Source organism: Pyrus communis, chromosome 7, assembly GCF_963583255.1.
Source record: "Pyrus communis chromosome 7, drPyrComm1.1, whole genome shotgun sequence".
NCBI classification, from domain to species: domain Eukaryota; kingdom Viridiplantae; phylum Streptophyta; class Magnoliopsida; order Rosales; family Rosaceae; genus Pyrus; species Pyrus communis.
The window spans coordinates 5186897-5201811 of record NC_084809.1 but is presented as its reverse complement, the minus strand read 5'-3'; the positions used below and the strand labels follow the sequence as shown (position 1 = coordinate 5201811).

The following is a 14915-nucleotide window of genomic DNA, read 5'->3' as shown; positions in this document are numbered from 1 at the left end:
AGCACGATAGTCGACAGTTAAAGAATAATTCAATCATTAACGATCACATCATTAGTTTACAAAATTTAATCTCTCTAGCTGGTCAAATTAGTTTTATAATAGAACTTCAACTTCCTTTGAAAATGAGATCTCTAATTTTTAAAAGGGTATTGCATCCACACACCAATTTTTACTTCTTACACCTTTCTCAATTTCCAGTCGTCAGATCAAATGAATTAAAGAAATTCAATAATCAAAACTTAATAAGAGTGAGTAAAAAGTAAAAATAAGTGTGTTAGTAATATTTTTCTTCAAAAAAAAGTTTGAGTCACTGTTTTAGCCTCATAAATTAAAACAAGTGGTGTCTCCTCTCCTCGAATACTTGAGGCTTAAATGGATTTTATAAAGGAAAACCGTGTGCTTTTGCTTGGTCTACCCAACCTAATTTTGTCGCCTCTATCAATGAGTGTGACCAGCTTGTAAAAACCATTGGCTTAATTCCCATGGTTTTTCCCCTCTGCCCCATTTTATGGGCTTCCACTTTCCTCCTACATTCATGAACTTAGTTGAACTGCACTCCCATCATATAAAAAGCAACACCCACTCACCAGTTTCTTCATCAAATCAAATTTCAAACGCATCAACCAAACATCAGTTTTATTTTCTTCCAATTTTCCATCAAGGTTATTGTGTTAAAAATATACAGATAGTATGACTAGTTCATCAGTTGCAGCAAGGAGAGGTTGGGTAGTGGCAGCAAGTGTTGGAGTTGTGGAGGCCTTGAAAGACCAAGGGATCTGCAGGTGGAATTACACCATGAGATTACTGCAGCAGCATGCCAAGAACCAACTTGGGTCGTTTTCTCAGGCCAACAAGTTCTCTTCCTCATCTTCTGCTTTGGTCTCAAGTTTTAGACAAGATGAGAAGGTAAAGCAGTCTGAGGAATCTCTGAGGACAGTCATGTACCTCAGCTGCTGGGGTCCCAATTGATCATTCATTCAGCAGCTCTTTCAATTTTTAGTTAGGCAAGAACTCGCAGGCCATTTGATCGAACAACTTGTAGACTGTAGCCTGAAGGAATTTGTAACTTTTCACAACGAAATGTTAAATCTAGATCTTTGAGATCTCTGTAATTAATGTATTTACAAATTAATATATGAGAACTAATTTATCATGCGATCAACATTAACTTAGCCCTTTTTCTCTCTTTGGATTATTTATTTTCCCTTCCCTTCCAAATTCATTGGTGAACCAAAGTATTTTAATCGACATAGCAGTCAACAAGTCCCCGTCCACCAAATTAGCCATATATTCAATTAGTTTCTTCTCTTAAATGAGGATATAACTTCTGTGTTGATTTATTACCATCTAAATTACTCATCTTGTCAAACGTGGAAATTGTCCATTTTTCTCTTGTGCATGCACTTAAAGATTCAAGTAGCTAGAATTTGTTAAATAACTAACATGTATCGATATGTTAGGTCTTGAATTGTGGGGGCAACAGTTGGAGTTGTGGAAGCCCTGAAAGACCAAGGGGTATGCAGGTGGAACGACCCCATAACACTGATGCACCAACATGCCAAGAACCATCTGACCAGGTTGTTCTCTCAGGCCAAGGAGCTGTATCCTTCTCCTTTTGCTGCTTTTAGGGTTTAAAGCACAATCATGAGAGAAGAGAAAGCAAAGCCGTCAGAAGAGTCTATGAAGAAGGTTATGTAATCTTAATTCTTGGGTTCCCAACTGAGACCCAATTAAACTCGGCTTAAGGTCATTGTAATTCGTACATACTTTGGAAACATTTTATGTTGGCACATTAATCTTTATTATCAATTAATTAAGACATGGAGGAGAACTTCGTTACAGAATACTAAAGGTCGGAGATTCATCCCCAAAATATAATTTTTGGAAGAAATATTTTTGTTCATGTACCCATTACTTATTGGATGAGTTTAATCTATCTACTACATAAATTATAAAATTTAAACTTAAGTAACAATAATTAAGTTAGTGAGCAAAAATGCACTATTAATTTTCTGAATCGTACCTCACCTCGCTTGTGCTAGAAAATGATTATATCTTATCCTAAGATTATTTTCAGGTTTGTGCAAATTGTAGAGTAGAGCTGTAGAGGGCAGTCAACTTTTAGCCTCTTACAAATATTCTTACCATAGAATTATTAGGGATGAAAGATGAAAATTTATGCAAATACTGCAATTACGATCTCATAAAAAAGACTACACCACCTGGAGGGTACAAATCCAGACGGAGAAATACTATTAACGGCATCATCAGGAAAAGACTACATCACCTTTTGATGATCATGTAATCGTTGGTTAAAAAAAAAAAAATCTCAGCATGCCCCTATGTGCGGGGTTATTTTATGTATAACACGTGGATAACATATATTAGTTCACGTGTAGGCACATAGACTTTTGTGAAGAGAGTTGAGGTTCTACCATAAAATCAATTAATAAATGAAAAATAATCTAATTTACTTATAGACCCATACAAAGTCTCTCCTCCCACCATTGTGAGATTCATTCTCAAATGCCTCCTCAAATGTGGGAAATTTTCAAACATAACATGAGGACAACACAAACAGGATGATGTGGAGCATGTTCGACAACCTACTCTGATAGGACGAAAAAAGTTGAGGTTTTACCATAAAACTAATTGGTAATATAGCTAGCAACCTAATTTCTTATAAGCCTGTGCAAGGTTTATCATTTCATCAATGTAGGACTTTTTTACCTTCAGATCCTCACATTCCCTCTCATTTGTGGAGGCACTCAAGGACCAAGGGATTTGCAGATGGAACTCTGCCTTGAGATATGCAGGCCAACAAGCCAAGAGTCAAGTGAGGTCATTTTCTCAGGCCAACAGCACGCTCTCTTCTCCTTCTTCCTCAGCTCTGAGTAAAGGGAGAGATCAGAAGATGAAGAAATCAGAGGAGTCTTTGAGGACAGTCATGTACCTGAGCTGCTGGGGTCCCAACAACTAATTCATTTATTCATTCACAAAAACAAGAGCTAATTAAGATTCATGTTTTTGTGTGAGCGGTCGCTCATGGAACACCCCATGAAGGGCTTCTTGAGTTATAAGCACAGGCAATCGTTTGAGACCGTAAGATGCAGGCACTTGATGTCTGCTCGGTCGTGGCAAATTGATGTAAATTTTGTTATGACAATTGCAACATGAATTACCACATATATATGTATATTTCTGAGAAATCTTGCCTTGAGATATTGAGTTCAATTAGGAATTTCTTATGGAATTTGAAGTTTAATTAACTATTGGTCTCACAAAAATTGTGCTACGATGGATTGACAAAAGCGCCTATTATACTCACTTTCCTTGAAATGTAGTTGATTTCAGTTTGAGACAAAACTCTATGTATCTAACCTGTTAACTCTATTATTTGGATACTTTAATTTTTCGAGTTCTGTATACTTATTTATCTGAAAGAGTTAATTGATTCAAAGAATCAGAAACATCCAACTATGCCAAAAGATAAAGGAGCAAAAACATCCATTAGACCAAAGGAAAAGAAATAGAAACATTCAAGTCTGAAACTAGGATAGATGAGATCCCTTTCAATCCACCAAACCGACTGATCCAATCTGATTCAATCCGATTTTAAATGGTTTTGAAGATTTTAAACTATTACATGGTGAGTAATGATATACTTAACATACATGTTGGTCTTATCTCTATTAGAGGCGATTCGAATAATAGTATAAAATATGTGGCAAAAGAATCATATTTCTATTAGAGGCGATATAAATAATGTCATAAAATATGTGATAAGAGTAATATTTTTGTTATTTGGATCCCTAAATGCTAAATATCTTAACCAATATGATTGAATCGGATGACGACCAACATGATTGGATTGGATTTGGTGACTATTAGTGAGAATCCAGTCCAATCCAATAGTTTGTTTGATGCTTTTATCCATTGTAGGCATTTGGTATGACTCTCAAATCTCAATATTTTCTATGAATCATTCTTTTAAAATATAGGAAAATTGTTAGGAGAATGAATTTTATATTGGAAAAAAAAATAACATGTACTTATAAAGATTGGAATTATTTTTTATATTGTCAAAATGGATAATGTTAGAGATATTAAAATTTTAAATTAAACTTGCAAACTAAATTATGTGTTACCAATAAGTAATGTACCGTAGTCAACACTTAAGTAATGTACCGTAGTCAACACTTAAGTAATAATTCAATTATCAACGACCATATCATTTTGTTTATGAAATTTAGTTTAGAAGTTTAGTCTCTCTAACATTATCCTTGTCAAATTAGTTTAATAATAGAAACTTCAACTTCCTTTGAAAATGAGATCTCTAAGTTTAAAAAGGGTATTGCATTCACACACCCGTTTTTACTTCTCACATATCTCTCTCAATTTTCGATCGTCGAATCGAATGAATTGAAGAATATCAATAATCAAAACTTAATAAGAGTGAAAGATAAAAATAGGTGACTGAATAACACTTTTTAAAAAAAAATAAAAATAAAAATAAAAAGTTTGAGTCACTGTTTTAGTTCCATAAATTAAAACAAGTGAGATCTCCTCTCCTCCAATACTTGAGGCTTAAATGGATTTTATAAAGGAAAACCGTGTGCTTTTGCTTGGTCCTACCCGGAATTGGAACCTCTTCAAGGCAAATCATTGAGATCCTTCTGACTCAATAACATGAGCTGTTGGATTTTGATCCAACGGTTACAAATAAAGGATCCTTCTAAAATTATAATAATTATAGTCGTTGGATCAAAATCCAACAGCTCGTGTTAGTGGGTCAGGAGGATCCCGAGGCCTTGCCTCAGAGAGGATCCAATTCCGTCCTACCCAACCTAATCCTGTCTCCTCTATCAGTGAGTGTGACCAGCTAGTAAAAACCATTGGCTTAATTCCCATGGTTTTCCCCTTTCCCACATTTTATGGGCTTCCACTTTCCTCCTACATTCATGAACTTTAGTTGAACCGTCGCTCCCTTCATATAAAAAGCAACGCCCGCTCAACGGTTTCTTCATCAAATCAAAATTCAGACACATCAATCAAACATCAGTTTTATTTACTTCCAATTTCCATCAAGATTATTGTGTTAAAAATATATACAGACAGTATGACTAGTTCATTAGTTGCAGCAAGGAGAGGTTGGGTAGTGGCAGCAAGTGTTGGAGTTGTGGAGGCCTTGAAAGACCAAGGGATCTGCAGGTGGAATTACACCATGAGATTACTGCAGCAGCATGCCAAGAACCAACTTGGGTCGTTTTCTCAGGCCAACAAGTTCTCTTCCTCATCTTCTGCTTTGGTCTCAAGTTTTAGACAAGATGAGAAGGTAAAGCAGTCTGAGGAATCTCTGAGGACAGTCATGTACCTCAGCTGCTGGGGTCCCAATTGATCATTCATTCAGCCACTCTTTCAATTTTTAGTTAAGCGCAAGAATTCGCAGGCCATTTGATCGAACAAGTTGTAGACTGTAGCCTGAAGGAATTGTAACTTTTCACAACAAAATGTTAAATCTAGATCTTTGAGATCTCTGTAATTAATGTATTTACAAATTAATATATGAGAACTAATTTATCATGCGATCAACATTAACTTAGCCTTTTTTTTTTTTTTTCCCTCTCTTTGGATTATTTATATTCCTTTCCCTTCCAATTTCATTGGTGAACCAAAGTATTTTAATCGACATAGCAGTCAACAAGTAACCGTCCACCAAATTGGCCATATATTCAAAGGAAAACTAATGAAAATGATTTGAAAATTTTGAGTTTTAACGATTAGGACAAAATAAAGGATAAAGTGAATAGTACCATGATTGACATTTTAGTTAAAAATGTGGTTTTTCGTTGAAGTGAACAGTATCGAGAGCTTTTCGTTAAAGTTCCCTAGATTCAATTAGTTTCATCTCTTTAATGAGGATTTAACTTCTGTGTTGATTTATTACCATCTAAATTACTCATCTTGTCAAACGTGGAAATTGTCCATTTTTCTCTTGTGCATGCACTTAAAGATTCAAGTAGCTAGAATTTGTTAAATAAGACAATCTCCAACCGAAGGTTGACCTGATGGCTAGTTTTAGCTCTCTGGTTGTCACATCCCGGCCTGGGGGGACTACTTCCCGAGCCCGCTCCTTCACCGTAGCACGATATTGTTCGCTTTGGACCCTGACCACGCCCTCACGGTTTTGTTTCTGGGAACTCACACGAGAACTTCCCGATGGGTCACCCATCCTAGGAATGCTCTCGCGCTACTCGCTTAACTTCGGAGTTCCCATGGAATCCGAAGCCAATAAGCTCCCAAAATGTTTCGTGCTAGGTAGGGATGAGAATATACATATAAGGATCACTCCCCTGGGCGATGTGGGATGTCACACTGGTCATCCAAGATATTAATATTTTAATGAACAGTACATGGTCATATTTGCCTCCAGCTCCAACTGGACGATGTGGGATGCCACAATCCACCCCCTTTAGGGGCCCAACGTCCTCGTCGACACACCACGGCCAGGGTTAGGCTCTGATACCAAATTGTCACATCACGGCCCAGGCCCCAACCACATCCCGGGCTCGACTCTACCGTAACACGATATTGTTCGCTTTGGGCCCCGACCACGCCCTCACGGTTTTGTTTCTGGGAACTCACACGAGAACTTCCCAGGGGGTCACCCATCATGGAAATGCTCTCGTGTGCTACTCGCTTAACTTTGGAGTTCCGATGGAACCGGAAGCCAATGAGCTCCCAAAATGCCTCATGCTAGGTAGGGATGTGAATATACATATAAGGATCACTCCCCTAGGCGATGTGGGATGTCACACTGGTCATCCAAGATACTAATATTTTAATGATCTGTACATGGTCATATTTGCCTCCATCTCCAACCGAGGGCCATAAGGCTCGTTTTAGCTCTGTCACAAAAAACCGTCTCCAACCGAGGATCATAGGACCAAATATAATTTATTATTTAAATTTAAAAACTACACCAACTTAAATTTAAAAACAACAACTTATATTTAAAAACTACAACTTAAATTTAAAAATTACAAATTAAAATTTACAATTTAAAAATTAAATTCATAAAAAAAAAAATGAATCCAACGGTAACTAGCCGTTGTATTTGAAATTTTGGTCTACCATTCCTGTCGGATATAACCGACAAGAATAATGAAAATTATGGCCTAGCCCGGGGCTAGCTGGCTGGCTACTTTGGGCCAACCGGTTGGCCCTTTGGCCATTTTTTGTCCAATGGGACCCACGAGCTCTTTGGTCTAGCTCTCGGTTGGAGACGGTTTTTGGGTTATTTTCTACCCTTTGACCCTCTGGACCCTTCGGTTGGAGATGACCTAACTAGTATGTATCGATATGTTAGGTCTTGGATTGGGGGGGCAGCAGTTGGAGTTGTGGAAGCCCTGAAAGACCAAGGGGTATGCAGGTGAAACGACCCCATAACACTGATGCACCAACATGTCAAGAACCATCTGACCAGGTTGTTTTCTCAGGCCAAGGAATTGTATCCTTCTCCTTCTGCTGCTCCAAGGGTTTAAGGCACAATCATGAGAGAAGAGAAAGCAAAGCCGTCAGAGGAGTCCATGAGGAAAGTTATGTAATCTTAATTCTTGGGTTCCCAACTGAGACCCAATTAAACTCGGCTTAAGGTCATTGTAATTTGTACATACTTTGGAAACATTTTATGTCGGCACATTAATCTTTATTATCAATAAATTAAGACAGGGAGGAGAACTTCGTTACAAAATACAAAGGTTGGAGATTCATCCCCAAAATATAATTTTTGGAAGAAATATTTTTGTTCACGTACCCATTGATTACTCATTGGATGAGTTTAATCTATACAGAAATCACAAAATTTAAACTTATGTAACAATAATTAAGTTAGTGAGCAAAAATGCACTATTAATTTTCTGAATCATACCTGACCTCGCTTGTGCTAGAAAATGATTATCTCTTACCCTAAGATTATTTTCAGGTTTGTGCAAATTGTAGAGTAGAGCTGTAGAGGGCAGTCTGCTCTTAGCCTCTTACAAATATTGTTACCATAGAACTTATTGGGGATGAAAGATGAAAATTTATCAAATAAAGATCCCTGCAGAGCTACCAACATGTAGTAATTAACAACATGATCGATGCCACTGTCTACACAAGTGGGAGAATCTTCTTCGAAAAAAAAAAAAAAAAAAAAAAAGAGATGGTGTCAAAGAAGAAGGGGACTAGGAAGCAATCAGAAAAACCACTTGGACTAATAATGTACTTGAGTTGTTGGGGACCCAACTGAGCTGGAAAGATCCTATTCCTGCCCACTCCCATGTTTATGAAATCATTACCAAGCGTTATGTATGCTGTGTGTCTTTGGTCTCATTATATCCTTTTAATTTGTTCAGAAGGATGAAATCACATTTTCCTTAGAGTTTGACACATAGAAAAGCAAATAATTAATTGAATGTCATCTCTAACAAAAACAGAACTATAAAACTTTGAATTCTGATTAACCTGGTCCTATTATTATGTGAAACTCATCATTTTAAACTCCAAAGTCGTAATCATCCGATTATTTGATACCATATACATTAGTTATGTGCCCTTTATTTTTTAATCACGTGTCGTGTTTGCAATTTTTTTTATGAACATTAGTGTGTACTATCAAAATATAAACATGCATCAAGTGATTTTGAAGTCGGGGATTAGATTGATGTGTTTAACACAATTTAGAGATATACACCCTTAAATATTAAGATTCACTTGTCAATTATCGATCTAAGTAAGGATCGATCATGAAATTAGAGCACGCAATTATGTAACTGCATCTTATACGGTAGTGCTCCAATCTCCAAGCAATAAGCCCCCTTGGGTCGATCAACTTATTATATATGCACCGTGAGAAAAATAAAGGGAACAGAAGTAACTTTACGCAAAAGCTCTTTGAACTATGTGATTTTCCCAAGTGAAAAATGGCAGGTCCACAACTATGGTGTATGAATATGATTTCATTGATTTGGGATGTGGGAAAAAGATGAGATGCCTTTCACAAGAGGGAGGGCCACATGGGAATATCACTGGAGTTGCTGTTTGCAGGGTCGTTACCTTTGACGGCACCACTATAGGAGAACATGTTCTAATGCCCTAAACATCATTACCTATTTTAATTATGGCCTCATGCAATTGATCCAGTCTTTTAAAAACAAAAGTAGAATGACAAAAGAATAAAAAGAGAGACGAAAGGAAAAAGAAATCGCAGGAAGATTGGAAAGGAAGTGTGGATTTGGTGCATGTCATATCCGAAGCTATAGTTCTTCCACCACTGATTTGGGTATTCTTCCTATAGCTGTCAATTTTCTGTTTGGAAATTAATACCAAGATATAGATTATTGTTTGGAAATTAAACTGTACTATGATATTTGACCAAACGATTTCTAAACTATTCCAATGTTTAGGAAGACAATTGTACTTAGATGTAAGAGGGTATGGACACTAATGAAATTGATTGACCTTGTTCAGATGTGTTGATATTTTTGGATTTTGTAGTTTTAGCGTTCATCACATTACATCTGTAGTCATGTAATAAGAAATATATAATTGGTGGCAGCTATGCTCTTATAGACTATAGTCCAATAATTTTAATGCAGATTTTGGCATAGCCACTCAACCGAAATTGGAATTCCCTCTCATTGGTTTAAATCGGACTACGACGTTACTTGAATAAAAAATATAAGTTCAATAGTTTGAATGAAATTGAAATATATAAGTGCCCATAATATGTTTTTAAACTTGATCCTCAGCTGCCAACTGCCAGCCAACAACAACAGAACAGATTGGAGTGAGTAAACTGTAAAAGTAACCACCGCCAGTTCCGACAATCCAAAAAGTCCAGAACGAAGGGTCGCATTCATCCGCATTCGGCGTCCGCATTCCATAAAGACCTTTCACAAACACTACGTGCCACCAAAGTCTCAATCTTTCAGCTTTCGCCTTCAATCCGCACAAAGCGAATTCTCGTTCAATCCGCGCAAAACAAAATCTCTTTTTTGACTGTTTTCACACCATCTCCGGCGAAACCCGTTTGCCCGCGGCCACCGCGAAGTGATTTCCGGCGAGTAGGGTCGACAATGGCTGTGGAGGCTGAGAAATCTGGGCATGACGGGAAGCTTTGGAGTCTGTTCAAAATACCGTTTTGGCCCGGAAACGCCTCCTCGTCTTCCTCTTCGTCATCGTCCTCGACCTTGTCTTCTATGCATCATAATGTTCACCACCAGCTGGGTCACGAGTCTGCGGCTGAACGTACGGCTCTTCATTCTGCCAGTACGGTGTCGTATGTGACCAAGTCTTTGCTTCCTGCTCGGAGGAGGCTGCGTCTTGATCCCCCAAATAAGCTATTTTTTCCATGTATGCCCCTTTTACTTGTCTATATAGTTATCTTTGTTCTTATGTAATAATTCTGATCTGGGTTTTTGTTTTTTTGGGTTGTGTAATTGGTTGCATGCATGATATGTCTGTTGTGAGCTTAGACTGGTGTTTTGCTAATATAAATGCTTACATATAACCACATTCTTTGTTCTTTGATTTGCTTAAGTTGCATAAATTGTTGATTTCATGAGTTAGACTATGAATGACTTGGGGCCGTTTGGGATTTGCTTATGTGAGAAATACTTCTGCTTATAAGCACTTTCCTAGAAGTGATTTATTTGAAACTCGTAGAACAACTTTGAAGTTTTTTTCCAAAAGTATTCAGAAATGTTTTAATTGTCACAAAACGCTTTTAACCCTTCAAAAATCTGTTCCAAACAAGTCTTATACTATGTTTGGATGAGAGAAATAAACTTGGAATTTGGGTAAAAGTCAGGATTTATAAATTGACATGCACAAATTCCCTTGTTTGGATTCAGAAACATAGAAATTTAGAATTTTTGCGTGAAAAAAAAACTTGGAATTTGGGACCTCCAATTCTCAAGTTTAAATTCCATGTAACTATGCGTCATTTCCCAATTTCTATGATCGAGAGTTTAAAAATAACAAATTCCGTATTTAATTCCAAATGTTTATTGCTGATATGGTCAATTCTTATTGGGGTCTCTATCTATGTCTCATATGCTCTCTTCTTTGGCTTGTTTCTGTTGCATGATGTATCCATCTGTGTAGTTGGGAGTGGATGCATTTAATCTGATCCGGCCTCTTCTCACATTATTAGCTTCACCTAGGATTTCTTGTAAGATTTTCACTCAGAAATATTTGCTATCATTATAAAAGTGTAATGTTGGCTGAGTTCCTTTGCTGGTATATGATTCAAGCTAGATATATTTGGCCTCACAATGTATTTGTTTCGTCCGAAGATGAACCCGGTAAACAGGTCAGGAGTGCAATTGGAATAAAAAACACAAGCAAAACTATTGTAGCTTTCAAGGTATGGATTGAATCCTCTAAGTTCCCCTGTTATGTATTTTACATATCTGAAACTAGTCATATCTAATTGGACATATGATCAAATTCGGTTAACATAGTTTTGAAAATTGTATAGCATTGGATGACAGTATACATCAAGAGTTTTCCCACTATAAATTCGATGCGGCTATCTAACTGCTTACGTGTTGATTGCTTTAGTTCCAAACAACTGCACCAAAGAGTTGTTACATGCGTCCTCCTGGGGGTATACTTGCTCCTGATGAAGGTCTTATTGCAACTGGTAATTCTTACTTCACGATCTTCCATTTTCGGGTTATATTTCACTTCCATATATTTACAATGAATAACATACTAGTTAGTCATATTCTAGTAAGTTCATCGCTGAAAATTGTAATTTTAATGACAGTTTTCAAGTTTGTGGAACCTCCAGAGAACGATGAGAAACCAGCTGTAGACCAGAAGAGCAGGGTTAAGTTCAAGATCATGACCTTAAAAGTGAAAGGAGATATGGACTATGTGCCAGAACTGGTATGGTTGCAGGCATTTCGTGTATAACTTTTAACCATATTTAATTATATTGTTTTTCCCCCAACATACTTTTACATTCCCTCAAAGATAATTTCAGAAAAATGTTTGTCTATAACCTTAGGCGCCATATACTAATAAGTGAAAATTCAGATGTCATGTACTGCATTAGCAAACATTTGGCAGAATTCTAATTCAAGCTTCCTTGTAATTTGTTTAGGGCATATATCTAGCTTCTGCAACAGTTTGATCTCGCAATATCTGATTTATACTTGAAATCTATTGTATATTTTTTATGTTATGACAAGATAGAAACTAGTGTGCATCATAATTCACAGATGTTAAACATTAAATGTGACATGTGTTTATGCAGTTTGATGAGCAGAGGGACCAAGTCGTGGTTGAGCAGGTTTTGCGCGTTGTTTTTCTTGACCCTGAGCGCCCTACCCCTGTTAGTAGATGGATACATCTCTAGTTTGTCATTTCTTTCACTACATATACATTTTTTGGTTGTCTTCGCTTTAGCCTGAGTAATAAGCCTTCTCACTTTCAATTTGTTTTTTTATTAAGGCAATGGAAAAACTTGAGCGGCAATTGGCCGAGGCTGAGGCTGCCCTTGAATCACGAAAAAAGCCTCCACAAGAAGCAGGTCCCCGGATAGTAGGGGAAGGACTTGTCATAGATGAATGGGTAAGGCATTCTCAACACATTTTTGTTTCTTTTGGTAGAATGATGGTGTTGAGCGTTATAGATTCACATTCTTACTTGTAGTATGTGCGGTTTCCTTTGTAGAAAGAGCGCAGGGAAAGATACCTAGCGCAGCAGCAGGTTGAAGGGGTTGATTCAGTGTAGAGTTGTGTCCCCTTTTGTTTAGATCATTTCTTTCTATAGTGTGGAAGTTTCAATTAATATGTGAAATTGAATGATCGCCTTATTCATGTATGGGAGAAATTTGGATCTCCATCTCCAACCTTATAGCCCATAGATAGTATAAATGAATGATTTTATTTTGACAGAAGATATACTCTCTGTTCTGATCTGGCTGGCTGTTTTGCCACATTTTTGTTTTGAGACATGCAACACGAACACCTCTCGATACGGTGAATTTACTGTTTCCTTGCTGAATTTGCAAAAATTATATGCAATTATTTGTGCCATGTTGACATACACCTCAAGGATCATGGTATATGTGTCAACTGATATAAAAGGATCTTGATTCATATCACTAAAAACTTCATAGAAGTGTGGTTTCTAAACACTTACACAACTATTTATAATTTGCTATTGCCCAGAGTTGACAGCTTGAAAGAGAGCAATACTGAGGCTACGCTCCATTTCTTAATTGTATGGAACTAGTGGAAAGTAAGGGTGGACATGGTTCGGTGTGGTTTTGAGTGAAACCGAAATTGAAATCGAAATTTTTTGCGGTTCGGTTCGGGGTGGTTTTGAAGCCAAAATCAAAATGAAACCAAACCGTTTAGTTCGGTTTGATGCGGTTTTAAACGGTTTCAATTCGGTTTTTATGAAAAAATATACAATTTAAAATACGAAACACTCGTTATCTCAAGCTTTACATGAATGCAATCAACAAATAACTTAAAAAAAAAAAAAAAAAAAAACTTATCTAGAAGAAAAGTAGTTTCTAGTAAGATCATAAATCAGAACATGAAATGAAAGACATTACATTAGAACATATTATTAAACATTTCCCAATCTAGACATCATAGAGAGTGCTCCTAAAGGGTACAAATTAAACATAAGCAATAGCTAATCGAACTGCTACAAAATGTCATAATCAGTATATAAAATGAAACTAATCCCTAATTAAAAACCAGTAAAAAGTCCTCACAGAGCAACCTTATTAGCTAGCTAGGTAACAATTGCCACGCAAAAATTTTAAGGCTTGGGAAGAAGAAATGCATGAACGGTTTGCAACTTTACATGCATATTCTGTGTAGTCGATAACGTTTATCAATGATCCAATGTCATGGACTCATGGCAGATGCATATTATAATTGCCCAGCAGACAGACTTGCATGGTTGCACCCTCAAATCTATAAGGAAGCTATGCATTATTTCCCTTGCAATTTTGATTTCTCAATGTCACCCGTTGATCACATATCCAGTGTAGGACAATGCATTCAAGTGCCCACCCCTACTCATGAGTGGTGATATTATGTTGAAGAGAAAGAAAGTGATGGCTGATGATTCTAGTGTGGTTGGATTCATACTAAATGTATGCACTCTAACAAACAACCTATTAAAACATGACATCTAATATGGACATTTAATTAAATGCTTATTAATATTTATGGTGCAGTTCAATTTCGATTTCGGTGCAGTTTTCAAAAGCTAAAATCGAAACCAAACCATTTCCTACATTGTTGTTCGGTTTCAAAACCGCAAAACCGAACCGTTCGGTAAGGTCTGATTTGATTCGTGTTTTGGTTTCGATTTTTGGTTTTAAGTGCCTACCCCTAGTGGAAAGTGGATTGAGATCTGAGTTTAATTCTTATTTTCTGGTCCCCTAAAAATAAACTAAAATATATACCAATCTTATCCAACAAAGACCAGTTCTTGGGATCCCTATTATTTTCACGGTCTTGCTTTAGCTTATGGCTGCATGCATGTCTATCATCTTTGAGATTCTAGTTTACAATTTTTTTAGCCCGATACAAAGAGAACCAAAACTCAAGCTTAAACAATAAAGAAACACAAATTAATAAAGGGTAATGCTATAAATCATAGGTAATACTCAGGAGATTAAATTTATAAACTAAACAATATGGTTGGTGATAATTGGATTATTACTTAAGTGTTGATTAACGTGCTTACTTTTTATTTGTGACACATCATATATTTTTAAATTTTAGTAGTGTTAATGTGCTTGCTTTCTATTGATATATATATATATATATATATATATATATATATATATATCACCAATAAGAAATAAACATATTAATCAGCAATTAACTGAT

General features: G+C 36.5%; 3 protein-coding genes across 3 annotated transcripts; all 3 read left to right on the top strand.

Moving 5' to 3' along the window:
• Positions 1–492: 492 nt before the first annotated feature.
• LOC137738715 (uncharacterized) lies at positions 493–1158 on the top strand. Its single transcript, XM_068478187.1, has one exon. It carries the CDS (start codon positions 691–693, stop codon positions 967–969), a length of 279 nt encoding a protein of 92 aa, XP_068334288.1. The 5' UTR covers positions 493–690; the 3' UTR covers positions 970–1158.
• A 3808-nt stretch (positions 1159–4966) lies between these two features.
• LOC137738711 (uncharacterized) lies at positions 4967–5592 on the top strand. Its single transcript, XM_068478183.1, has one exon. It carries the CDS (start codon positions 5120–5122, stop codon positions 5396–5398), a length of 279 nt encoding a protein of 92 aa, XP_068334284.1. The 5' UTR covers positions 4967–5119; the 3' UTR covers positions 5399–5592.
• A 4283-nt stretch (positions 5593–9875) lies between these two features.
• Positions 9876–12909, top strand: LOC137740919 (vesicle-associated protein 4-2-like). Its single transcript, XM_068480724.1, has 7 exons — positions 9876–10395; positions 11340–11410; positions 11608–11689; positions 11816–11937; positions 12308–12385; positions 12505–12624; positions 12727–12909. The coding sequence occupies exons 1-7, from the start codon at positions 10119–10121 to the stop codon at positions 12784–12786; spliced, it is 810 nt and encodes a 269-aa protein (XP_068336825.1). The 5' UTR covers positions 9876–10118; the 3' UTR covers positions 12787–12909.
• Positions 12910–14915: the final 2006 nt, after the last annotated feature.

What these genes read in the sequence shown, in the direction of transcription:
- LOC137738715 (XM_068478187.1), top strand. Translation starts at nt 691, where the DNA reads ATGACTAGTTCATCAGTTGCAGCAAGGAGAGGTTGGGTAGTGGCAGCA.
- LOC137740919 (XM_068480724.1), top strand. Translation starts at nt 10,119, where the DNA reads ATGGCTGTGGAGGCTGAGAAATCTGGGCATGACGGGAAGCTTTGGAGT. An exon ending in AAACTATTGTAGCTTTCAAG is followed by an intron (nt 11,411 to 11,607) that starts GTATGGATTGAA and finishes TGATTGCTTTAG; the next exon opens with TTCCAAACAACTGCACCAAA. An exon ending in ACCCTGAGCGCCCTACCCCT is followed by an intron (nt 12,386 to 12,504) that starts GTTAGTAGATGG and finishes TTTTTTATTAAG; the next exon opens with GCAATGGAAAAACTTGAGCG.
- LOC137738711 (XM_068478183.1), top strand. Translation starts at nt 5,120, where the DNA reads ATGACTAGTTCATTAGTTGCAGCAAGGAGAGGTTGGGTAGTGGCAGCA.